This window comes from Sebastes umbrosus, chromosome 11, assembly GCF_015220745.1.
Source record: "Sebastes umbrosus isolate fSebUmb1 chromosome 11, fSebUmb1.pri, whole genome shotgun sequence".
Taxonomy (NCBI): Eukaryota; Metazoa; Chordata; class Actinopteri; order Perciformes; family Sebastidae; genus Sebastes; species Sebastes umbrosus.
Window position 1 is genome coordinate 18,654,535 of NC_051279.1, and position 26,300 is coordinate 18,680,834.

The 26,300-nt window shown below is 40.4% G+C and overlaps 2 protein-coding genes across 4 annotated transcripts in view; one reads left to right on the forward strand and one right to left on the reverse strand.

Moving 5' to 3' along the window:
* Positions 1-16,841, forward strand: tax1bp1b (Tax1 (human T-cell leukemia virus type I) binding protein 1b). 2 transcript variants are annotated; one of them, XM_037785081.1, is made up of 18 exons: positions 2-160; positions 5,285-5,478; positions 8,238-8,340; positions 8,761-8,951; positions 9,154-9,312; positions 10,326-10,474; positions 10,772-10,862; positions 11,559-11,744; positions 11,949-12,200; positions 12,754-12,927; positions 13,101-13,173; positions 13,286-13,404; positions 13,585-13,710; positions 14,231-14,317; positions 14,854-15,058; positions 15,154-15,311; positions 15,423-15,508; positions 15,797-16,841. In XM_037785081.1, the coding sequence occupies exons 2-18, from the start codon at positions 5,302-5,304 to the stop codon at positions 15,993-15,995; spliced, it is 2,535 nt and encodes an 844-aa protein (XP_037641009.1). In that variant the 5' UTR covers positions 2-160; positions 5,285-5,301; the 3' UTR covers positions 15,996-16,841. The 2 variants fall into 2 exon arrangements, with proteins under 2 accessions (XP_037641010.1, XP_037641009.1); XM_037785082.1 differs by lacking the exon at positions 13,585-13,710 and having other exon boundaries at positions 1-160.
* jazf1b (JAZF zinc finger 1b) overlaps positions 12,703-26,300 on the reverse strand; it is a 23,227-nt gene continuing 9,629 nt past the window's right edge. The window contains exons 2-6 of one of the 2 annotated variants that reach the window (XR_005208880.1): positions 22,803-22,875; positions 21,909-22,105; positions 20,007-20,176; positions 18,495-18,764; positions 12,703-12,714 (exon numbers count right to left, since the gene is read on the reverse strand). Coding sequence is in view for 1 of the 2 variants with exons in the window: in XM_037785091.1 (XP_037641019.1) it covers positions 18,588-18,764; positions 20,007-20,176; positions 21,909-22,105; positions 22,803-22,875 (617 nt within the window). In the remaining variant the exon portion in view is untranslated. Of the gene's footprint in view, positions 12,715-16,886; positions 18,765-20,006; positions 20,177-21,908; positions 22,106-22,802; positions 22,876-26,300 lie in introns of those variants that run through there. The other variant, XM_037785091.1, reaches the window with a different exon arrangement.

A 26,300-nucleotide genomic window follows, 5' to 3' on the forward strand; every position in this document is an offset into this window, starting at 1 on the left:
ATTCCGACTGGTGGGATTCCCAAGCAAAGTCCCCCTTTCCGGAAGTGACGTAATGTTGTTATTATTCCAGGAAGAGGTCTGGGGGAAAGCACTGAACTGCGTCAACAATTGTTTTTGAGATATATTCGGATTTCTAGCTGCTGAACGACATGGCATCTGGGTATGTTTAAGCTTTATTTTATAAATGTGACTTACAACGCAGCTGTTGTTGATATTCCTCCCGTTTAACATGTGTTTTAAGAAGCTAATGTTAGCTCCAGAGACAGCGGTGCTAACTAGCTGCTGAGCTAACTCAGCCAGACATGATCACTGTTCTAACATCAGGCCTCTCAGCTCGTGTTCATCCAGCTGTTACCGTCGACTTCTACCAATATGTTTGATTAGAGTTATACATCAGAAGTTTGGTGATTGCTGTAGATGACAGCTAGTTGTTCAGTGGATCATCCGAGCTGCTGTTTTGACTGTCAAAGGCCCAATTACGTCGGACAAAATTATGTCAGCTGAGGCCAAAATGGAAGAAGATCCACCCTGAAGTAGGAAGTCTGACGGTGTTGTTTTTACTGTTAAGTTTACATAACAGTCAGTTTTTAGTCTCTGCTGTCATCTAGTTTATTGTGAATGATGTGGCACTTTAGTAAGATTAATATACCTGAAAACAAAGTGGTCTAAAATGCAATTACATGCATTGTAGTTTTATGTTGTTGTTTTTTTAAAGTAAAGTTATCTTGCCAAACAATGACTCAGATAAGAATGAATGTCATCCATCAAAATAAGTAACAATTCTTAATGTATCAGGTGTAAAGTGTGTCTTCTTCATCAAAGCAATTACAAAGTATTATCTTAAAAGATAACAATCAAGCATAAACATCCTAGTACTTAGTAAACTATGTAAAGTGATAATAAGATAGATAAGGAAGATAAAAACCTGAGATAGAAAAGAAGAAGTGCAGTACAGTTATGAGGCATTTCTACTAATAAATAACGTGTTTGTCTCTGCTGTCATCTAGTTTATTGTGAATGATGTGGCACTTTAGTCAGATTAATATACCTGAAAACAAAGTGGTCTAAAATGCAATTACATGCATTGTAGTTTTATGTTGTTGTTTTTTTAAAGTAAAGTTATCTTGCCAAACAATGACTCAGATAAGAATGAATGTCATCCATCAAAATAAGTAACAATTCTTAATGTATCAGGTGTAAAGTGTGTCTTCATCATCAAAGCAATTACAAAGTATTATCTTAAAAGATAACAATCAAGCATAAACATCCTAGTACTTAGTAAACTATGTAAAGGGATAATAAGATAGATAAGGAAGCTAAAAACCTGAGTTAGAAAAGAAGAAGTGCAGTACAGTTATGAGGCATTTCTACTAATAAATAACGTGTTTGTCTCTGCTGTCATCTAGTTTATTGAGAATGATGTGGCACTTTAGTAAGATTAATATACCTGAAAACAAAGTGGTCTAAAATGCAATTACATGCATTGTAGTTTTATGTTGTTGTTTTTTTTAAAGTAAAGTTATCTTGCCAAACAATGACTCAGATAAGAATGAATGTCATCCATCAAAATAAGTAACAATTCTTAATGTATCAGGTGTAAAGTGTGTCTTCATCATCAAAGCAATTACAAAGTATTATCTTAAAAGATAACAATCAAGCATAAACATCCTAGTACTTAGTAAACTATGTAAAGGGATAATAAGATAGATAAGGAAGCTAAAAACCTGAGTTAGAAAAGAAGAAGTGCAGTACAGTTATGAGGCATTTCTACTAATAAATAACGTGTTTGTCTCTGCTGTCATCTAGTTTATTGAGAATGATGTGGCACTTTAGTAAGATTAATATACCTGAAAACAAAGTGGTCTAAAATGCAATTACATGCATTGTAGTTTTATGTTGTTGTTTTTTTTAAAGTAAAGTTATCTTGACAAACAATGACTCAGATAAGAATGAATGTCATCCATCAAAATAAGTAACAATTCTTAATGTATCAGGTGAAAAGTGTGTCTTCTTCATCAAAGCAATTACAAAGTATGTATGTATTAAAAGAAAACAATCAAGCATAAAAATCCTATTACTTAGTAAACTTAGTAAAGTGATAATAAGATAGATAAGGAAGATAGCAACCTGAGTTAGAAAAGAAGAAGTGCAGCACAGTTATGAGGCAGTAAGGTGTTTGTCTCTGCTGTCATCTAATTTATCGTGAATGAGGTGGCACTTTAGTAAGATTAATATACCTGAAAACAAAGTGGTCTAAAATGCAATTACATGCATAGTAGTTTAAAAAAATAAAATAAAAAGTAAAGATATCTTGCCAAACAATGATAATGATAATAACTCAATGATATAAATGAATGTCATCCATCAAAATAAGTACAATTCTTAATGTATCAGGTGTAAAGTGTGTCTTCATCATCAAAGCAATTACAAAGTATTATCTTAAAAGATAACAATCAAGCATTAAAAAGCCTAGTACTTAGTAAACTTAGTAAAGTGATAATAAGATAGATAAGGAAGATAAAAACCTGAGTTAGAAAAGAAGAAGTGCAGTACAGTTATGAGGCGTTTCTACTAATAAATAACATTCAGTGTTTGTCTCTGCTGTCATCTAATTTATCGTGAATGAGGTGGCACTATGATTAGTAAGATTAATATACCTGAAAACAAAGTGGTCTAAAATGCAATTACATGCATAGTAGTTTTTAAAAAATAAAAAAAGTAGCGTTATCTTGCCAAACAATGACTCAGATAAGAATTTATTTATTTAAAAGGGATCCCCATTAGCTGATACCAATGGCACCAGATAGTCTTCCTGGGGTCCGAAATCAAGTACATTACATTTATCACATACATACTATATACAACATCATATTTGTGTTACACTTATAACATTCAAATTTTCCAAACATATATAAATTTCACATTCATACACATTTTCCACAACCATTTAGCCTCAAGGCCCATCATCAGGGAAAATTAACGTCATCCATCAAAATAAGTAAAAATTCTTAATTCAAAATGTCACTTTGGGGAAATAACTATCTGAATACATTGGTTGCTCAAGCCCTAAAAGTCTAACAAACAAAATCTTAAATTTGTCTTCATCATCAAAGCAATTACAAAGTATTATCTTAAAAGATAATCAAGCATAAAAAGCCAGCTCCAGGGACAAAATCTTATAGAATATAATAATTTGGGAACAACAAAATCAAACGTTATTGTTTACAAAATAAATATGTGTATTGAATTACACATGTATCAGTTTTCAAAACCTAGTAAAGTGATAATATTTTTTTTTTTTTTGCACTATCCCCTTTGCTGCTGTACACTGCAAATTTCCCCATTGCGGGACTAATAAAGGAATATCTTATCTTATATCTTATAAGATAATTAAGGAAGATAAAAACCTGAGTTAGAAAAGAAGAAGTGCAGTACAGTTATGAGACATTTCTACTTTATTAGTAGAAATGAGATATTATTTACGCTACAGAGGATGAATCTATTTTCTCATTTGGAAGAGCTGTTTCACTTTTGCTTCCGAGGAAAGACCCTATCGCCTAGCTCTTGAGGACGCCCTATCATATAGTCCTTGGCGTGCCTGTTGGTGTTATCAGTGTAACTGTGTTTCAGCAATCATGGATAGATACATGAGCTGAATTGGACCAATTAAAATGCCACTGAAGGCATCTTTATCTTAAGACAGGCACCAATACTACTTATAGGATGATACAGATTAGTTAAGTAGATTGAGAGGATGTATCTACAGTACAATCAACCTGTTGCATTGTTTGTCCATCATATGTTATAAAAAGTCATGACTTCTGTAAATTTGGGTTTCCCACTGACAAATGACCATACTGCTGGTCATACAGTATTAGAGCAACCTTTTGTCAACCTTGGAATTTTTTTAACTTTACATCTTGACAAGGACTTCCCGACAGTCCCTGACTAATCTGCCTCACACAGGGACAAGGCACAAGTCCATTAACCCAGTAGTCTAAAGACCTACAACTAAGCCAAATTTATACATTTGTAATTTGCATATAGGGAAGTTTATTCAAATCAGACATTCCCTCAATTGGGACAGAGATAGCATGCACTTCCAACATGTCATCTGTTTTTGCTGATAGAGCAATGTCCATCACAAAAAAAAAACAAAAAACAAATTGGTCTTGTGTAACTTTCAAACTACTTATTTCCTGAACAAATCTATTTAAAGGACCAGTGTGTACCATTTAGGGGGATCTATTGGCAGAAATGGAATATAATATTAGTAGTATGTTTTCTTTGGTGTATAATCACCTGAAAATAAGAGTTGTTTTGTTTTCGTTACCTTAGAATCAGCTGTTTATATCTACATAGGGAGCGGGTCCTCTTCATGAGTCCACCGTGTTGCACCACCATGTTTCTACAGAAGCCCAGAACGGACAAACCAAACACTGTTAACCTGTTCCTGCTTGGGCCAGAGTCGATAACGTTTTTTTCGCTAGTCCGTTAGTCGATGCCGCTCTCTCTCTCTCTTGCTTTACCACTCACGTCCCACGTACAGGTTGTACAGGTTTGTGTCAGGCACCGTAGCAATCCTCCACACTGCACACGGGAGAAGTTGTAATTTGCAACCTAACCGCGAGATACTGCCAGATCCTACACACTGTTCCTTTTAAGGCTTAAACAGAGTTTCTTAAATGTTGGGCCAATCAAAGATAACTCTGGTATTATGGTATTATCCATTTTCTTTTTTTGTCACTAGCAGACATCTGTTTACTGGAAATATTTATCCCATACACAAACGATTTGACTCAAGATTTAAGATAGAAATGTCCATGCACTGGTTGACATTCCTTGAAGATTGCCTGCGTTTAAGTCTAATGAGAAGCAGATTTTGATGGCAAATGATGGAACAAACATTTTAATATGGGTCTGGATTGAAAAGTTATTTCACATTCTTGAATAATTATTATATTTGCCATCTGACAACTACACATGGCTCTGTTTGAATATCAAAAATGGTTAGCCTGAGTAAAAACAAGGACATGTTTCCACTTTAAAATGTGTTAATAGCAATGTTACCGTCAACTAGACAGTTGATGGGACAAAATGACATTTTATTCAATAACAGTATACAGTAATGGTAGGACTTTAGTGTTAAATCAGATGTGTTGTATAGAACAGACTTGCGTCTTTACTTATTCTCATTCACTGGCAGGATCGGTATTTTTGGTTATTTCTGTGGTTATTATTGTGTCTAATCATATATTGTGTTGCTTTGTCTCTTTGTGTGTAGCCACTGCTGAGTGATTAATGGAACTGTTCCTGGGCGGGACTTTATTAAGCAACGACATGGACACGTCAAACTTTGCCCACGTCATCTTCCAGAATGTGGGGAAGAGTTACATGCCCCACGCTGCACTGGAGTGTCACTTTACCCTGACGCAGTTCATCAAACCAAATCCAAAGGACTGGGTTGGCATATTCAAGGTATTATAACACTCCTCAATGCATCATAAAAGCCTTAACAATAAATAATCTGATTATTAGTAGTTGTTGTAGTAGCAGAAGTATTACAATATGCGCTCTAATGACGAATAGAACATATTGTGCATGATGTATTGGAAGGTAAATGAGCTTGGAAGAGCGAATGGAGCGTTTTGACCCCCAACCGCACACTTCAGTGTCCCACATGGATCTTGTTATAGGAGCAGTAATTTATTTGAGCCTCATCTGTAGTGAATGGTGGATGTACACAGAAGCATATGGCTCCAGGCTCTTCTACACCAACAAGCTTTTTTATCTTCCGGAGATGAGACGGAAGCTGGAGTTAAATCACACCAGATCAAAACAAAATCTAACTAAAGGCTCTCTCTCTGTGCTGCAGAGTGTGCTTCTAGTGTTAAGAGGCAGAAATATACTTGTATCATGCACTTATACTGTAATGCCATTAAGCCAGCCAAGACAAACTGTTGCAGTTTCGCTGAACATGACAGATTTATAGTGTTCATATCATTGTAACGGTGATGAAAGCCATCTATTTATTCTGTGTCAGAGAATATACCTCTGTATACGGAGGTTTTTTTTGCCAAGTCTCACTGAGGAATGAGGTCACGTTAGGCTACTGGAGGTGGATCAGGTAATGTCTGGCTGTTTAAACACTGGATTCAGCACCCTGCTGTACGTAGCTGGATGCCTCATCACATTGTGTTTAGCCTCAAGCGAGGCACCAACCAGATCTTTAAAATCACTAATTTCTTGAGCCTCTAAAACACAGAGCCGAGCTGGAAAAGGCTGAGGGCAGGATCATAAATTGTGTAAATGTTCCTGGCAGTGCTGACAGATGAGACGTTCGGTTGCCAAGTTGTTTGCGTTTGTGTGCATAGAGATAACCTGGATACACTGTGCATCAGTGTTAGCTCCTTAACACATGCTTTGTTGCTATTGGCTCCCAGTCAAACCGAGTGAATTGGGTCTTGGATTGTTTGGAGTGCTACCACTTTTCTAGGTTATCTATTTGATAAAGATATGACTACAGTGCATGTACCGGATAAGTGATGCGGTTAGACTAGAAAATGTCGGTTGAAATGTAACTTGTCAGCACAGCTGTCAGTAATTTGGTTCAAAGATTTGGTTCAAAGAATGATCAATTTGAAGAATTACGACTAAATTGAATTATATTCACATTTTTAATTTAGGCTTTCACATGTCAACCCTAAAATAATTTATAAATTATACTCTTTCACTCGGATGGGAGACAGGTTTCTTGTTTGCACATAGACAAAAAGCAGCCGTTTGATGTTGGAGCGCTCACCGTACTGCGTGCGTGGTGCGAGCTGTTCCGGGGCTTCATGGAGGAATGTTGTTGGGACAGGTTGTCACAGCAGCCCAGGGAGAAAGCAAGCATAGCTTTATAATTAACCTGTCTTTGAGCACAACCTCTCCGTGTGATTCATGAACAACTCGCTCTTGGGATTTATACAGTTCTGACTGGCACATAGACAATGCATTACCTCCTGCAGCAACATTGCCACCGGCTTCTGTCAGCTTTTCTTGCAGAAGTATGACTTTGCTGGAATGCTGCGGAGGTGGTGTCATGTTTAAACTGAAAATAATCTGCTTGTATGTTTGGAGATTTTACTCTTGCAGTGTTGCCTGCGTTATCACTTCCAGTCCATTTTTTTTTTAACGGTGGCTCTACACCGTCTCGACCTCCTTTCCTCTCCTATTTATTCACATCGCAGTCTGTTGTAAGTGAAAGAGTTCCTCTCAGACTTTTCACCCACCACCACCTCTGCTGCTCTAATGAGTGGACTGGTAGGGGCTAGCCCTCAGTAATGACACTCTCTAACTAGGTGCATGTTTTAATTGCTTCCTGCTCTTTACTGCTGGAGGCTGGAACTGCACTGGTAACAATTGGGGGTTTTGGAGCAGCAGGGCCTTCTATCTCTGGCTCTGATGAACACTTGCAGTATTGTAGCTGCAGGCTTTTTGTACACAGGTTAAGAAAATCAACTGTCCAAAAAAAGCCTGTAGACATCAAAGCAACATCTGTTGCATAGATTCAAACGTGATCTGTCTGGCATGAATATTTAAAAATATCATTTTGGCAAAACTTTGAAAGTCACATCACGCAACATAATCCATGTTCTTTGGCATATTAGGCTAGTTTGTGGATGCTCGTGTGTGTGCCTGAGTGTGTGTGTGCACACTGAAAGCCAGCCAGCTCGATGTGATTCTGATTTTGTTTGACAGTTTTATGGCACCGGGCTGAAGTTATGGATGTATTTTCTGTACTCCCCCCAACCCCCCTCATTCGCCATCAGTTAACAACACATAAAATACGTATAATTACATTTTGCTTTTCATTTTCAAGTCACCTATGTATAAAATTTTCACCTATTTTCCTCTTCCTGTTAGAAATGAGTTATAGCTACATTTCCGCAGTTGGGCTCGTTCACGACGAGAGCCGGGCCGTACGCACGTACGTGGTGATGAGGAGATTCAGTAGTTCACAGAAATTATAATTAGATAATAGAAAAAAAGTCACAGTCTAACACTATCATCCCAACATAGATTGAAAACCCCCATGATTACCGTAATAAAACCAGTTTGAGATATTTTGGAAGTTTGGCACTGTGTGGATTGATTCTAGGAAGTCTCCTTGTTAATCCTCCATTGTTATTATCTGACACTGATGTGGCGAGAGAGAGCGTCTGGTTCAATGGATTCTCCACAATGTCTCACAGGTTGGTTGGAGCACAGCGAGGGACTATTACACATTCTTGTGGTCGCCTCTCCCTGAGAACTACGTGGAAGGCACCGCAGTCAACCGAATAGTGGTCTTTCAGGGTAAGATCATACCATCGTTTTCTATAACTTTGTCACCTTTTAATAACCGCATATCAGAGGGCTGTTCAGAGGATTGTTAAAAGTTTAATACTGAATCAGTGGGCTGAGTTAAATGAGAACCTTTCCCTACAGATCTGTTATGGTGTGAAAAGACATTTCAGTTTATGTGTTTTTTTATCTTTTATACTACTTTTTATAAAGTAATGGAGAGTGACATGACGGGGAGAAAGACTTATTTGCTTTTTAGAATTCAAACCCTGCACTTTTTTAGTTATACACACACTTATCTCAAAGTTATAACTGGCCTTTTGTAATAACTTTGTGTGCAGTTTAAGAGAAGCTGAGGTGAGTTTAGGGTTGTGGAGGAATATCTCATGCTTTGCTTCTCTGTTCACTGACTGGATGTCGATCTTCCCCCAGGATACTATGTGCCCAACGACGATGCCGAGTTCTACCAGTTCTGTTATGTGACCCACAAAGGGGAGATCAGGGGAGCCAGCACGCCGTTCCAGTTCCGCGCCAACAGCCCTTCAGAGGACGAGCTGCTGACCGTGGAGGATGAATGCAACTCCGACATCCTGGTGGTCACCACCAAGGCTGGCTACCTGGAGGTATAGTCTGCCTTAGCAGTGCTTACTCAATACAACCATGTTCTTATTTGGCTGTCACAATCCAGAACGGCTACTTCCTATTAGTTTGATAAGGACATTATGTTCAGCCGTGAACAGCTTGATATACTATCTGAACAAAGGGGACGTGAATTATTGTGTGAACTGACCGAACATCTTGAACGATTTATCTTTTTCCGTGCAGCAAAAGATGGAGGAGGCCATGAGAGAGAAAGAGGAGCTGGTCAAAAACATGGGCCTCCTGCAGCAGGAGAAGGAACAGCTGGAAGCGGAGCACCAGAGCCTGCAGAAGGAGTGCGAGCAGGAGAAGGAAACCTGCGCCCAGCTGAGAAGAGAGAGCCAAGTAAGCTGAGAGTCCATTTTTTGAAGGCAGAAAGGAGGGCCAGCAGAAAGGAGGGGGGAGACAAATGTTTGTTGCTGTTGTAAAAGTTTTGTCAGTGAAACAAGAAGTCTCGTTCCTTTCTGTTGTTTAGTAGAGTTGTTCCTTGTTGTTGATTGAGCAGCACATGTTTCTAAATGTGCTAAATTATATGATTGATAGTCTTCTCTAGTTCTTGTAGTTCTTCCAAGGACACTTTTACATCTGGCCAAACAGTCTCTTAGCACCCCCTAGCGAAAGACTGCAAATATGCAGAGCCATCCGAACTTGTGACTAAAAGTATAAATCACTCTCTGACAGATATGAATGTCTAAATTATCAAAGTTGTAATTCTGGGTTTTTTTTTATAGCATAACATTAAGTCTTAAAAGCGGTGTCAGTAATAATTCATATTGCCGTCGTCTGCCATAAATCTGCTGCTTTTAAAAACGGCTTTCAGATGAAAACGTGATTACAGATTTTGTGGCTGTTAATTTTATGACTATACTTTTATATGATTTTTTTATATGGTGTGAATATAAAGATTCCAAAACTCTTCCTATAAACAAACTGTAAAAAAAATAAATCATTTCCTTTTTGCTTTTTCCATGTCATCTTTTAAGCTTGAAAAGTCTGCATCGAGGGCATAATGTTCATTTTGATTTAGACTTGCATTTCAAAAGACAGTAAAAGTTTTATGCTCTACTCACGTTTTTTTCACATGCAAGAAATGGAAAGAAAGAGATGGAAAGCAATATACCAGGAAGCTAGCATTATTTTTGTCATGTTAGATTAACCCATGTAGATTTATGTTTTGGCCGTGGCACAAATTGGAGTAAATTATTTATTTTATGAATGAGAATGATTATTTAATTCGGTATTTCATTAGATCATGCACGTTACCAAACTGAAACATCTTTCTTCTGCACTTTATTTGGTCTTGTTGTTGTTGTTTTATTCCACTTGTTTCTAACATTATACTTTATTGTCTCCCCCAGGAGGTGCAGAATTCTTCCCGGGCCCTGCAGGAGGAGAAAGAGGAAGTGAAGAGGAGGCTGGAGGAGGCCACAGCCAGAGTTATACAGCTGGAGGAGGATCTGATTGGAGTCACCCAGAAGGGCCTACAAAAGGAAACTGAGCTGGACAGGTGAGTCCAAGATGGAGGGCTTGTTGCAGATAACATGCACGCTGGCTTGGGTGATCATCACATGTCTCCTTGTTTTATATAAAACCTATTGCTAAGTCAAGAAGGGAGGAAGTAGCTTTTGACCTTTGCGTATTTGTTTATTGTTTTATCTGCTAGAGGTGTCATAAAAACAGGGTAAACCCTAGACCATAATCTCTCTGGCCACTAATCAATTATTCCAAACTCTGAGTGTGAACATAGTCACTGTAATGCTTGATACAATTTGTAACTAACATGTGTTTATGACTTTTTCTTTAGTCTCAAGGATAGAGTGAAGAAACTTACAGCAGAGAAGGAGGCACTTGAATCTCATCTCAAGAATGAGAAAGATGAGAAGGAACTCTACAAGGTAATTTGCTGCTAGTATCAACACGTGTCTTCTCATAAAGATTAATAACAAAATAAAGGGTGTCAAGGTTCAGGTAGGCAGCAGCTAGGTGCTTTCACGTCACATGATCAGTATGTCAATGGGCTTGGCTCAGCACTGCTAAAGTACTGTTAGTGACAGTTTTGCAATCTGTACAGTTAACAATAGTTTTGTAATATTAGATTTCTCAAATTGGAGGTCCAGTTAATTGACTTTTTCCTGCTTTCCGCTTTTTACTACTGTGATTATTCTATATACTCTCTTGCCCAAACATTTATTCTAAAGAAGGAATGCCTTATTCTGTCTTCTTCTGGTCCGTCTGGTGTTTCTGTGCCTTTGTTGTGGTCGGCACTGCACAGGAACTGGGAGTGCCACATACTGTCGTGTCGCCACGGAAATGGAGCCAAAAACCCCATACCTAATTTAACTTGCACCATCACACTGGGGCCGTTGCACCAGGGAAAAAAACTTTATGGGCCTATCTCAATCTCTGTTTTGTAATTGAGGTCACGCAACATTTATTTTAATAGTCATATGTTCTTCGGTACATGATCGTGATTGGTGTTGTATAAATGAGGCTAACGCCAAGGACTTTATGTTTTATAACTTCTCTCGTGTTTTATAACTTCGTCTGTGTGCGTGTGTGTGTGTGTGTGTGTGTGTGTGTGTGTGCGACAGATTCACCTGAAAAACCGGGAGCTGGAGAACACTAAGCTGAGTGCAGAGCTGCAGATGCTGAAGTCTGTGGATGTGAACAAGGAGAACACCATTGCCCAGTTCAAAGACGAGGTGGGACGCCTGCAGGCGTGCCTCACTGAGAAGGAGAAACAGTACACAGAGATTCTGGCCAAAGTTCCCCCCTTGGTATAAATAATTTAGTTTTATTACAACACCTACGTAGATTTGTCATATGCAGTATTTAACTTGATTAATGCTTATGTCATAATAATCATGACTTAAGAATGATAATTTGAAGAATAGGAAAAAAATGAATAATGACACCTTTCTAGTGACCTTTACGGAAATTAAAAAAGCTTCACTGAAAACCTTTGACGTTTGTTCTGGCAGGGAGATATGAAGGCCCTGAAGGAGCAGCTGCGGCAGAAGGAAGAGCAGCTCCAGGCCAAGCAGCAGCAGTCCTCCCTGTTAGCCGCTGAGTTGAGGGACGCCTCCAGCACCCGCGACCGAACCATGTCTGAACTCTACCACATGAAGCTGGAGGCCGATGCCCTCCGCCAGGCCAAGGCTGAAGCTCAGGCCCAGTGCGTCCGCATGGAGCGCCTGGTGGAGCAGATGAAGGCAGAGGCCAAGAGGGAAGCTGTAAGGATGATTATCAATGTGCTCACAGGCTTTCTTGGTTAAATTAGCTTTACATGAAACAAGTATTTCACTACAGACCACTTATTATAATAATAGTACTGTATATTGTTGTCCAAACCTTTTCTAAGTATGCTCTGTTTTGCTGACACCAAACATAGCATATGTGAGAAAGTTACTGGTAGGAAGCAAAATAATGGAAACAGAAACAAAAAGTCCCACAGGGGGTTTTATTGTTTCTGCCTTTGAAGAGGGCTGTAATTCTTTCTACAGTTCAGACCAAGCCGGGTCTAAACTAAAAACAAAAAACCAAGACAACATCCTCCCCCTGATCAGCAGTTTCCTGGGGTGCATGAGCGCTCCACATTACAACAGATTTTTATTGATCGCCACGGTTTTACTGAAGAATCATTTGACAGCATCTCTTTTATTATAAAGGCGCTGATAGTACCTTAATAAGTATGATTGATCATATACAATATCTGTCTTGCAGTTGGCACATCACTGTGTTTGATGTCTGATCTGTTTTTTTTCTGTACTGTTTTGTCGTCACCAGGCCAAAGCAGCAGAAGAAGAAGCTGCTGCAGACCCGGCGCTTTTAGCAGAGCTGCAGAGAGAGGTGGAGGACCTGAAGCTGCGGCTGCACATGGCTGCAGAACACTACAAGGAAAAATACAAGGAATGTCAGCGACTGCAGAAACAAGTGCTTAGACTCTCTGATCAGCAAGGGGTAGGTCCCACCTGACGCTAGTCGACATACTGTATACTCGTGAAAGAACAGAACATCCCACGAAATGCTCTTAATATGCAGATTGTGCACCAATTTGCTGTCTCTGTCAGTTGTTTCTGTCTTCTAGTTGCATTTAGGTTTAATGTTCAACACGTATTTGTTCCTGCCTGTAGGATCTGAAGAGAAGCTCAGCACAAGAGGCCTCAACAATCCCTCTATCAGTGAGTCCAGACACATCAGTGCCAGGTACGTTATTATCCTACGGTGCCAAAGTGTAAGTCATGGAATGAATAATTGCATTTAAAACTGTAATCATGCCTTGCCAAACTGTCTGACTCGCCTTCATTTGTCTTCACAGGGAGTCCAGGTTCTGCTGATCCCATGCTGGAAGCCATCATCCAAGAGAAGCTCAAAGGCTTCAGCAGAGAGGCGTCCGACAGGAATGACAAGTACAGGAAATGCAAGCAGATGCTGGTGGTAAGAAACATATTATTTACGTCCCTTTTATTGGTCATGTGCCCCCCAAATTAGATGTTCAAACCCTGTTGTCAACGACTCATGTTCTCCAAAGGTATGATATACAGTATGCGCTCTCTGCATTGTAAGATAGAGGAATATGATAAAAAGAGCATTGGTTAATATCTAACTGCTCTTCAGGAGGAGAAGGAGCGTAGCTGCATGTTTGCTGATGAGCTGGCCAAGATGGAGGTGAAATTTAAGGAGCAACTGAAGACGAATGAGAACATGAAACTGCAGTTGGCAGCAGAGGAAGATCGCTACAAGGTCAGTTCAGACACTTAGCACTGCGGTCAGGCCATTCGCTGCCACTGATGCTCCGTCGCTTTCCAATCAGGTCTGTCTTTGGACACTTACTGCGTTTTTTACCGCTGGGTATGGCTGGTCTAGCTCAGGGATGGAGCCTTTGATGCTATCTCCCTCCCTTGAACAGAGCCGCTCTGACAGTGTTGTTTATGAGCAGGCCGATCTGTGAGACGACATTTTACTGCTGTTTATGTCAGACTCTGGAGACAAGCGAAGCTGGAGTCATCTCCAGTTGCCTGGCTAATGCTGTGCTTGGCTCAGGTCAGGCGGATATTTGCTTAGTGTCTCAGAGGAATTCAAACAGGTTGTTTTGCTTTGAGCGGTATCGGGCATAAATCAGTCCTCTGCAAAGGGAAGCCTTTTATGGCTGGGATCAATTAATGTCACGCACTGAGGTCTGAGAGTATTTCAATGATGCCGTTCTCAATCACGTCAGATGTTTGAGAATTGAAAATGTCTCTGTGTCTTGTGTTTACTCCAGAGCCAGGTAGCTGAGAAGGGACGGGAGCTGAAGGAACTGAAGGACACACTCGCACTTGTTGTGAAGGAGAAGGAAAAAGTGGAGGGGGTTAGTGACAGCTTTCATTTTCTCTTTTATAGACTTCTTCCACTCTAAAAATTCCTCGAAAAGTGCCATTCCCCTGCCATTTTCCCTCTCCCAATCTGGTCTGTGTTTAATATGCCTCTAATTGTAGAAGCAAAGTAAATGAGTTCTTATTTTCCATTCCATTACTCTGGACCACAGCGAGGTCCTCACTGACCTAAAATATTGCTTCGAGGTAATGCTGTTACAGCTAAGAGGAGCAGAATGACCCAATTTGAGGTTTAGACTGTAAATTAAATTGGCGTCTGCAACTAACATCAATAAAACACAGCGTCCCGATCCCTTTGAAAACGAGAAGAGTTTCTGTTTTAATGAAGGCACTAATTAAACTGTTTGTGTGTGAGCGACAGAAAAAGCAAGAGCTCGTAGCTCAGGAGCTGTTGTGTGATTGTAAGCACTGATGTATTGCTTGCCTTGAAAGACATAGAGAGATGAAACCAGATATTTAGCTCCCTCAGAAAACCTTTTTAATGTTTAAATTCTGCTGTTTCCTTCCCCAGGGGCTCCAGAAGGGCAGCAGCAGCAGCAGGAAGGGAGATCAGGGGGCCAGTGAGAAAACCAGTTTGGAGAGTATCCAGTCCAGCGTGCCTTTATTCCTGCAGTACCCTGTCCCTTACACCCAGGATGCCCCCACCCCCCTGCTGGTCTCTCAGAGTCCCAGCAAGCTGCATTTTGGGAACCCTTACTCCATCTCAGACTCAAAAGGTTGGTTTCCTTTCATAATACGTTTGTTGAAAACTCTCCAGTAATAATTGACTTGTATTTACACCAGTTATTTCTCTGCATTCTTTCCCCTGCAGATGAGGAAGATGGGGAGTTCTCAGATGACCAGCTGCTCAGGCTGCCCCCTGTGGGCCCGCCCTCCTGGGACAGTAATGTGGTGTGTATCCAACCCACCCGCAACCACAGCCGGCCAGAAGGCCACGAGGAGTCCGAGGAAAAGCAAAACAACAACAATGTAAGCCTCTCGGACTGTCCCGTCTGCGTTGTCTTTCTCATTCATTTTCACATTTGTGTTAAACATTCACTAATCATAAACTCTGTCAAAAAACCTCTCTCTTTCTCTCAGGGTAATACCAACGAACAGCCCGCAGCGACCGAAACTCAAAGCCCATTTGTGACCGATGGACAAACCGCCTTCTGCTTTGATCCCAGGTAAGCACACCCTCGCATGCTCAAACTCCCATAAATGCCATACGAGTTTGCTGCACCCTACGTTTTCTTAAACCTGTGCATTGTAACATGTGTAAAGTGTTTGTTCTGCTGCACAACCCCCCTTTTGTTGGTGTTAGTCAAGCAGCGGGGCCACCCACGTCGCATCAGACAGATGCTCTTTATTAGCCCGCGCTCCTGGTTTTAGCCCACATCATCACTTCACCGCTTATTAACGTGAGCTTTCTCTCCACCCCCCTGCCTTTTTCTCTTCTCCCTCTCGTGTGCTAGCATGGACATGAAGCGATGTCCACTGTGCGAGGTCATCTTCCCACCCAACTACGACCAGAGCAAGTTCGAGGAGCACGTGGAGAGCCACTGGAAAATCTGCCCCATGTGCAGCGAGCAGTTCCCGCTGGACTGCGACCAGAAGGTGTTTGAGAATCACGTGCTCACCCACTTCGACGGCCACCCGCTCAACTTCGAATAGAGAGAGAAAACGGAAAAATCAGCACATCCGGTCTGCCTACTTCCTGTCGCCACTGAAATAAATCACTCTGCACTCTTTTTCTGCATGTAATGGTGTGAAGATCCACTCTTTAGGACTCCTATACTGACTTTCGCTTTGTTACTTCAACTTAGAGAAAACACTTTGAAGTGATGTGACATTTTGAAATGACATTGTAATTCAGTGTACATGGCGGGGCTACTGAAGCAGCATTTCTTTTATAGGTGAAAAGGTTTCCCTTCATTTGGATTTAAAGAATAATTTAGGGGGGATAAGACTGTTCTACGTATATATACCGACTTTAAATTGACTCTGTCAGACTACAGGATGTAACGAATCAGGGAAAGAGATAAGTGTTTACCAAACTTACATTTAAAACATCCAACCAAATGGTCCCCCCCCCCCCTTAAACATCACTGTACAAGTCATTTTGCTCATTCTTTATAGAAAGCAGCCTTGGTGCACTATATGCAGTCAGGGAGGAATCTTCAGTGATTACATTCAGACATGATAATACAGTATATCATCAGATCATTTATTTTAGAATAATTAAAGCCAATATCGTGAAAGCATTGATACTTTGTGTATGATATAGATTTGTTTTACGTTAGGTTTCCTTTTGTTTTGATTTTAAATATTTCATTGGGTTTATGTGTCCGAACCTTCATATCATCCGCTAATCAGTGCATGCTGAGCTTATGTTAAATTCCCCCTTCTTCTGTTTTCTTCTCTTTTACAGTAATAAGTTATTTCACTCATAGAAATGTTTCATTTGTTAAGTGAGTTTCATGTATCTAATAAGAACTAATAAAGTCTGTTTGAATCTGATTTGTGTTCACATCACACAGTTAATGACGATGCAGGAGTCTTTAGGCACACATCAGAGGACTTTTTATTCTAAATGTAACAAAAGTTTTACATGAAGCAGCTTTTTGAAGAAATACAGTACATCACCAGTGTTTCTCCAAACAACCTCTGGTGTTGTCTTTTCATACACATTATACTATTGTTGTTTTTTTAAACTCCAGAAACATATGAAAATATAATTTAATGCACTTAACACATAACAATACATTCACTGTACACTATATCAAAGACTTTTCCTCCGTACTGGCAGTACAATACTGTCACAATTGGACCGTAGTTCATTAACACTAACATCCATGCAGTGAAGATGTTTACCTAATGGCTCAAAGTTGATAAATCCCCAATCTTGTGGCATTTAATGATCTGCGGTTCATTACTTTCGGGGATTAAATGGGGGTTGTACTGACGTGTTTTTTATGGCACACAGTAGGAGCCGCCATGTGTTTATCTCACAGCCCGACATAAATGTGCTAAATACATGGCTAACGTCGTTCCCCCGGCTTTTCTTCTATCCATGACAAACACAATCACATGGTTTCAAAAGAGCGGGGAGTCGGTGAACAGTCTGGGCTGAGCTGTCTGCGTAACGTCAGCTGAATTAGTTCGAACTGTCAAAATAAAGCCATACAAAGATCTGCACTGATTGGAATGGTTTACAATTCAAGGCAACTACTGTACATACAGAAATCTCACAATACTGGAAACACTGGAGGTTTGGTATACGTCTTCCCTTGGAGCAATGGAGAACTTGCGAACTTTCTGCTCTGAAGGCCTTTTGACTCGTTTCTCGGTAGCTACTGTACAAACACCAGAAACGAGATGTTGGCAAAAAATGCTAATTTGTTGGCAACTTGTTACAAAAAAGTGCTTCAATCCCTCACTGTTAAAAACAGCACAGGGAAACTGCTTAAGTCTTCAGGAAAGTGACCGGGAACATTGTGACACACAAGAGTTCCCATGATCCCACTGAACAGCATCAATACTATCAGAACACTTGGGCAGGATTGTGGTGCTGAAATGCTTGCAAACGTCACCTGAGATCATCCTTTGGTGCTCACACACAAGTGTTTGCAGTAAAACAGATGAAAAAAGGTTTTGGAACTTGTGATATGAACGGAAAAAGTCAAACTGATTATTAACATTAAATCTGATAAGAGAATGAAACACGTTATACTGCACACATTCTGATTGTTTTCATTTACCTCTGTCCCATTTTTTAGGTTCAAATGAGACAGAAGCAAGGAAATGGTGCCTCCTTTCTGTAAAAAAAAAAATCTTTCCTCAGTTTCCTCTGACGTCACACTGCCTGTAAAGCAGGATGTACATGCAAGGCTACTCATGATTTGGTGTGGCTAGTCTACAACGAGCCCTCATCATCAAACGAGCACCATATGTCGAAAAAAAAATAAAGTCAAATAGATAAATGATAGCTTAAATGTGCAAAATACAAAACTGTGAACTACATAAAGATTTAACATTCAGAATAAAAGTTAAGGATGAATAATAACACATTTATACCATGCAATCAAAAATAGTGTCATAGCAAAGTGGGGTAAGAGAGAGAGGAAGAGGTTTTAAGGGAGGGGGCGGGGGGGCGGGGGGGGATGAATGAACGGGGTGGAATGAGAAACAGCCATTGCTGGTGATGGTGGTGGTCAGATGGTCGGGAGATGGCCTGAGGGAGAGTGCTGGTCGCTCACTCCATCACTACTGCTGCATCTTGCGGATGATGTCGGTAGAGATGGGCGGGTGGAAGTTGATGGTGTGGTGGCGGAGACCCTGAGACGTTTTGTAGCTCTTCCCACACCGGCACTTGAAGGGTTTGCGCACCCTTATCTGGGTACGGTGGCCGTTCTTGGCGTGATACTTGATCCCGTTCACATTCTGTAACGAAGCAAAGAATATGACACTCAACCTTCACTTTGGCTGAGTTTCCCACATCTACCTCTTACATTTTACTAATAAGAAGTAACATGTACAACTGAGCTTTCCTGTAACTATTTTTTTAGATTAGATAGATGCATTTCGAACATGTAACAAGTAATGAGAAATCAAAACAAGAATTACCATTAAAATGAAAAGTGAAATTCTAAAGGAACAAAGGAATAAATAAATATTATATGTTCGAAAATGAGCGGGCAGAAGTCAGTGGTGGAAAGTAACAAAGTACATTTACTCAAGTACTCTACTTAGGTACAATTTTGAGGTACTTGTACTTTACGTATTTCCATTTGCTGCTACTTTATACTCTTTATACTCTAGATTTTATTAGTTATTACTACTACTAATCTACCCAGTTGTGCACAAAGTATCTAAAATTGGCTCCACATTGAATAATTACAACATTAAAATGTATTCATTAGTGACAAAACACAATAATATAATATATAACACTATGAAAGGAGCCATTCTGCATGAGTACTTTTACTTTTGGTATATTTTGATGGTAATACTTTTGTACTTTTACTTAAGTAACATTTTGAATGGAGAAGTTATATTTGTAACAGAGTATTCCTACACTGTCATACTTCTTCCACCTCTGGCATAAGTAAACATTTATAAGGTCCTTCTATAACTTCAATAATGAACTTAATGTTTATCACATAGACACATAAATAATCATCTTAATATATAAAATAACAACAATCACATCAACAAGTGTCACAGTCCTGAGACAAGGCCCTTTCCTCATCCCTGTACCTCTCAAAAACATTTTTTTTAATACATTTTAATATCTCTTACGTACATATAAATAAAAAAGAGGTTGCTTGTTGACAGTAGGCTATAGAGAGGAAATCAAATGTCTTGTTCTGCCCCTAAACAGATGCCTAATGCTGCCTCAGACTAAGTCATCGCCCATAACCCTGTCATTCACGTCAGCATTGCAATTTTCTCAAGCTGCACATAATTTATTCCGACCGCACATGCCAGATGTGAACGGAAAATCCTGTAAAACTCCACATCACTGAAGTGGACTACATGTATGCATCTATGTTGACATGCTGTAATGCTCGACTGATTTTCCATTGTCAACAGCAGGGACTCCCATTTTTTGATTTTTACACAAATCACAAATCTCACACATTATGTCTCATCTATAATGTGTGGATGCTGAGTCAAGCCTACCTTGTATCTCTTTTTACAGCCTGGCACGGGGCATGCGAAAGGCTTCTCGTCTCCTCCGTTCATGCACATAGAACTGAGGATGGACTCGGAGCTGATGGCGCTCTCTGTGGTCCACGACTCATCACTGTCAGACTCCTCAAAGTCTACCTCCTCTTCATCACACTCGCTACCTGTGGGAGGGTGAGAGACAGGAAGTCAAACAGGAATTGACTCAGGGCATCACGAGCAGACATGCAAACTGTTCTCCACGGAGCTCTGATCTATGCACACTTGATGACTAATCTGTGTGAGATCGATGAGATCCTGGCCTTTGAGCTTTCAGACTCACAAGCGTGGACCGTTCCCAACAAATGCTTTGGGGCAGTGTTAAAGTAATCTCTACTTTATGTGTTACAGTGCCCAAGAAGTTTCCGGAAATATGCCAGTTGTGGGAAAGAATGTTTGCATTTTATTGAGGTCTTGCGGTTTGAAAAGTTTCATCAATTAATTAAAGATGTTATGCCAGAAGACAAACTAAAAAAACCACGAGAGCAAAAACAAGGCGAAACAAGGACATGAGTACATGGGAAAACATTACAAGGGAAAGAACTAGAAGTTTTTTTTCTGTTATGTAATGTACACTGTAGTCAATTAGACTAATCAGCCGGACTATGAAAGCTGCCCCTCTTTCTCTGTAGCTTGAAGCTCCTAAACTCTCCTGCTGATGCTTTTACTTACAGGGTAATTCATTTATATAGTGCCAAACTTTCAGCCCTGCTCTGGAGTCATAGATGTTGAGTTCATTAACCGAGTGATGGAAAACATTGAGATGTAACTAACAAGTTAATAATGAAATATCACATAACAAGGGAAGAATTTTTGACAAGCAACACCCAATTATATCATTTCAATTTCAATTAGCCGTTAAAGCCATTACAACTGACAACATATAATTTTAAAACTGAATAAAGGGTGAAGATATTATGTGCTCTCTGATAGTATATCTTGACATTAATTTCAGCTGTTACAGCTTAAAGGTGAAGTGTGTAGGATTTGGCAGCAACTAGTGGTGTGGTTGCAGATTGCAACCAACTGGGTATCCCTCTACTCACTCCTCCCTTTCCAAGACTGCGGTAACGTGAGCCGCCGAGTGCAAATCTGCGGTAACCCCATTCGCCTCGCTCAGAGGCCATCCATACCATAATAACACTACTTAAGGAGCAACAGAAGTCATGCGGCGGCTGGCGGTACCACAGTTCTGCACTCTGCAGCTCACATTGCCACAGTTTCACAAGCATGTCGGAGAACTACGGAGGCCTTCAGGTTACGTAAAAAAACGCAAAAGGCTCTCTCTAGAGTCAGTGTTTGGTTTGTCCGTTCTGGGCTACTGTAGAAACATGGCGGAGCAACATTGGCGGACTCCGTGAAGAGGACCCACTCCCTATGTAGATATGAAGGGCTCATTCTAAGCTAACGAAAACACACCAATTCTTAGTTTCAGGTGATTATACACTAATGAAAACATAGGTATGAATATTATATTCCATTTCTCATAATAGATCCTCTGAAATGTTACAGACTGCTCCTTGAAGTAAGAAGTAAGAAGACAAGGGGAGCAGCCTTTTGTGATTCTTATTTTATCCCTTAAGAGGACATTCAATATTTGCCTCATTGCTCTCCTTCATGATATAGGAGGGTGAGAGCACTATGTATCTAAACTGATTCAGATTGACTTCAGCAGGGTGGATGCTTGCCTTAACGGTGTCTTGAAAACGGACCTCCCCGATGAATATCGGTCTCCTTCACTGCTACACCACTCTGCTGCTTGCTTAATAAACAATGCATAACATGTATTTCACTGCCATCAGTCACTCCATTCTGGATCTAACTGGAGAGGTGAGTGTGTTAAGGTTGGTTATGTACCTGTAGGCGTGCTGCTGCGGAAGGAAGAGGAAGGGGTGATGGGTGGGGTGACTGGAGGGGTGAGGTTTCCACTGGTGTGGCGAGGCGGAGTGGAAACACTGCTGCGCGACAGACTGCCTGTCAGAGACAGTGACAACTTGGGCTGCACCTTCTTCTTCAGGGTCTCGTGTTCTCGCCGCGCAGCATCTGTCATGAACCTGCCGTTGTGGGAACATAAGACCGGTCAGGGTTTCTTATGAAAAGAGGGTCATCTCATTCAGTTTTCAATACTTGCTACTGTTCCCTGATGTTTACAAAGTTCAGTATTTGCTACTGTAGAACACATGTTTGAGAAAAAAAAAACATAATTGGCTCTATTCCCATCAAAAAAACCTTACACCAGGGTTTATGACGGATAGTAAAGTCTTTGGTAAATGCGCATCATAAAAATGAAATGTTAACGTAGACATTGTTAAAACAAAAGTGGAATTAACAAATTAAGCGATAACCACATCAAGATGTGTTTGTGGAGGCAGGGAGACAGCGGCAGACCTTCTTGTTCACTGGCTTGTTGCATAAGGCTTTTAAAACCACTATTCAAGCACCATATCAAAGACGACTGGGATGAACCTAGAGCAATAAAAATAAAACAGCTACCAAATACTGAAGTAATTCATCTAAGCAATCCACCAGATGACATTTGACATTGCTGGTAGAAGAAGCTCATAGGAGCAGACACAGTAGTAATACTCACTGATGTAGAAGACTCTTGTAGATAAATCTTTACGGGGTCAAAGACTAATAACATCGATGTCATAATTATTATAAGTAGATTTACTTATATTAGAGTTACTGCACGAAAAAGTGGAAATTCAGCTGTTTTCTTTCCCGGTAATAGTTCATACACTTCTTTACCTGTTGACGTAGCTGAGGGCGACATATGTCGGCTGCTGCTGCTCCTGCTTCTCCAGAAGTCGGGGGTCTGTGTCTGAGCAGACGAGAGAGACCGTGAGTGGTTAAATCTTGTCATATAAGGCAATATTGAGAAAAGCAGTGTGCTTGTTTTTTGTTTTTTATTTTGCAGTTTTCTGTTTTTTCTCCCTATTTGGTACGGCCAGTTCCCCCCAGCGCTGCAGTCTTTGTGTCACTGGGGAGGATGAAACACACAGAGATTCACAAGATATCCCCCCCAGATCCTACCCTTCTCCAAACAAGCATCCTGACCAACCAGAAGTTACTGGTGCGGTGACAAGGATCCCTAACTGGCTTCCGAACCATAACTCTCCCAATTGTTTTCAATGAAGTGTACTACCTTGCCTTGAATGTCCTTGCACTGCCCAGGCACAGATGGTGCAAAGGTGCAGGGATGTGGTACATTTCATTGACTTTATTCATGTTTAAAGGAGGTGCAATTAAACTACAGATTTTTTGTTTTAAATGTTAAAGGTGCAAAATGCGAGATTGGGAGCATTTCTATTGCCTCCGCATGGCTCTCAACATGGCGACGGCTGAGCTGCTGGCTCGCAGCTAACGGTGCTAACAGTGCTAACAGTGAAAACAAAGGCAACACTGCTGATAGAGCTAACAGTGTTAGCCTGGGGGGGGGTACCGGAGCGTGGGTGCCACGTTTCCGCAACAGTGCCGTCGGTTGCGATGCACGAACACACACTAAAAGCACGTGCTGCCGGCTTGGATTTGTCAATGAAGCACAGAGATACTCTGATTACAACACACACAGTGAGAAAACGACTTCATTCTCTACTCAGGTAGACATGACTCCTCTTTATCTTTACATAGCAAATATTTGTGTTGTTTTTTGTTGCTATATTAATGCTCTGGATATTGTATAGAGCACCTTTAAACTGTATTTTTAGTTAAGTAAAATTCTTGAATTCAGAAGTTTGTATATTTTGTTAAATGGAAAAAAGGAGTTAGTAGAAACACATGTTAAAATAAGATATCCAAAAAGTATTGTTTAAGTTAGTGACTGGCACCAATATTGGAGAATGTCGAGGCATAATCAAGACATTACAGATATTTATTGATGTTGTGTGTATCCTACTTTTAGTTCCAATATTTTACAATTTACTCACTGTGATTGTTAATTTCTTACCTGGTAATCACTCAAAATGAGCTCTCGAAACTGTTTTAAGTGGATTTAACTTCTCCTTAGGTAGAGCTAATCACAAAAAACATGTACTCATCTTGTCCTCTAGAAGCCATAATGACACATCTACGCATGTAGACAAAAGCTAAAACTATTCTTAAAAGCAAATACCAACATGGAGATGTACACTTGTGACTGAACTTTTGCTCTCTGCTACCTTCAAAAACCCTACATCGGTGAATAGTGCCCTCAGTGGCAACCAGTAGCAGACTGTGGCTGAACTGGGTGAGTCCCAGGTATGCATGTGTGTGCATGAATGAATGTGAGGAGTTGGGCTGTCAAACAGCATGCATGCTCAGCTGACTCCACGAATCAAGACTAATAAAAACTGTTTTGTGAAAATAATCAAAATGCAGGATATTGTGCAATGCGCAGTACAATTAGTTGAAACATGATGTCATGCACCACTGTCTAGACTTGCAGTCACTGTTTCCAAGCTGATGCTACGTTTCTTGACTTATTTCCTCTGGATCTATGTACACTTTTTTTCTATTAGTTGAATTAATTGCCCTCTGTGCTCTTTGCTGCATGATTAGGCTACTTCACTGTTGGTTAAAAACACAGGATCCAGTCTGTCTGAAGCTATAATCTGCTACACTGTTTACTTTGATGGAGAAAGTAATATATCGAGTGCCTTGTCTTTTGAATTTCCATGGCAAAGACGCCACATTGCTCATACATGACCACACTTGACACATACTGCGTTTTCCCATGCTGTGCTCCAGACATTCATCTTGCTCAGCAGTGCTAAATGTACAACAATAGCCAATCTCCACACCCTGAGGTGAAGCGGGTCTGACTTCAAACGCTCTTCCCGCTGCCGTCCATGTGGGAGAAGAGAGATGCCCCATAAAACAACAGTGTCTACCACTAACCAGCTGAGCCTCCCTGTCTGCCTCTGACAGAGCTGTGAAAGCCTGCAGCCCCATGTGGTCAAATCTATTGCTTGTTTCCATCCACAAGCTCATTTATACACAACACTTACACCTAGGGCTATTTGTAACATTAAACTTTCAAATGATGCCACAGTGAGTGACTACACTGAAGCTTTAATAGAATCTGTATATTCAGCAAACAGAAAACAAAGCAGCAGCCCAGTCCTAGTTGATAAGATTTAAAAATGGCTGTGATAGAAAACATGTGGAAATAGTGTAATTAAAGTTGTCTTGTTTAAAGGGATAAGCAACACCTTTAGGAGGCTGTAATAACCCCCTGAGTCATACTCCATTACTTCCACAGTGTTGGGCTTTTCCTCCTGTTTGTTTGTTTGCCTGGAACAAAAACACCTAAAACAGCTGGACAGAAAGCCCTCGTGCCAAAGAAGAACTGATTAGATTTTGATAATGCTCTCTGATTACCACCATTAGATGATGATATATTCTTTACTGTAATGGGGACAGAAAATAGAGGTGTCTGAAGGGACAAGATTAGTGCTAGGAATCAAACGTCAATACCAACTGAGATGCAGCTGCAGCATCAATTATCAATAACTGTAAAAGTATTGACAATTGGCATTAAATACATGGTCATATTTAGTCTTGTTTACTTATGATTTCATCACACATTTACCATACTTGCCAACCTTGAGACCTTAAAAATAGGGAGGATTTAAAAACCAAAGTGAGGGGTCTGGGGGTTCTTCCAGTTTCAGAGAATTTGTTTCCTGCATTCTGTTGACTTTTAAAGAATGAAAATAACAAAATAATGCAACAGCATTTTATGTTAAATAGGCCTACTTTTAATTCTCAGGAGAGAAAATGTAATAATTCACCCCTCTGGAATGGATTTGTGTGAATCTCTGGTATAAACTAGGCTAATATTCATCAGTTTTTATTCATTTTGTGCCCTTGCTTGAGTATTTCTTTCTCTCAGTACTCTCCATTTCTCTCTCCTTCTCTCACTCACTGAAGGCCCTTTAAGACACAATGCGACAATAGCACCAACACTCATTATTTCTAATGGCTTGCGCCACACCACAAAAGCTTTTCACTGCGTCGAGCAAAGCCCAACTTTGGGCGCTGCTTGCGGTGATGTGCGGCGAGCGCAGTTGAAACTGCGTTGTAACTGCGTTGTGTCACAAGCATCTCTTCCACCGGGAAACGAAATTAGGTGTAGCTGTATTGTCGTACGGGTGGAAAGATTAGGGCTTATACACGCAGTACAGTGCCAGAAACAGTTTGAGATGTTGTTGACATGAAAATGTGTCATGTGTCTCTGCATGGCTCTCAACATGGAGACGGCTGAGC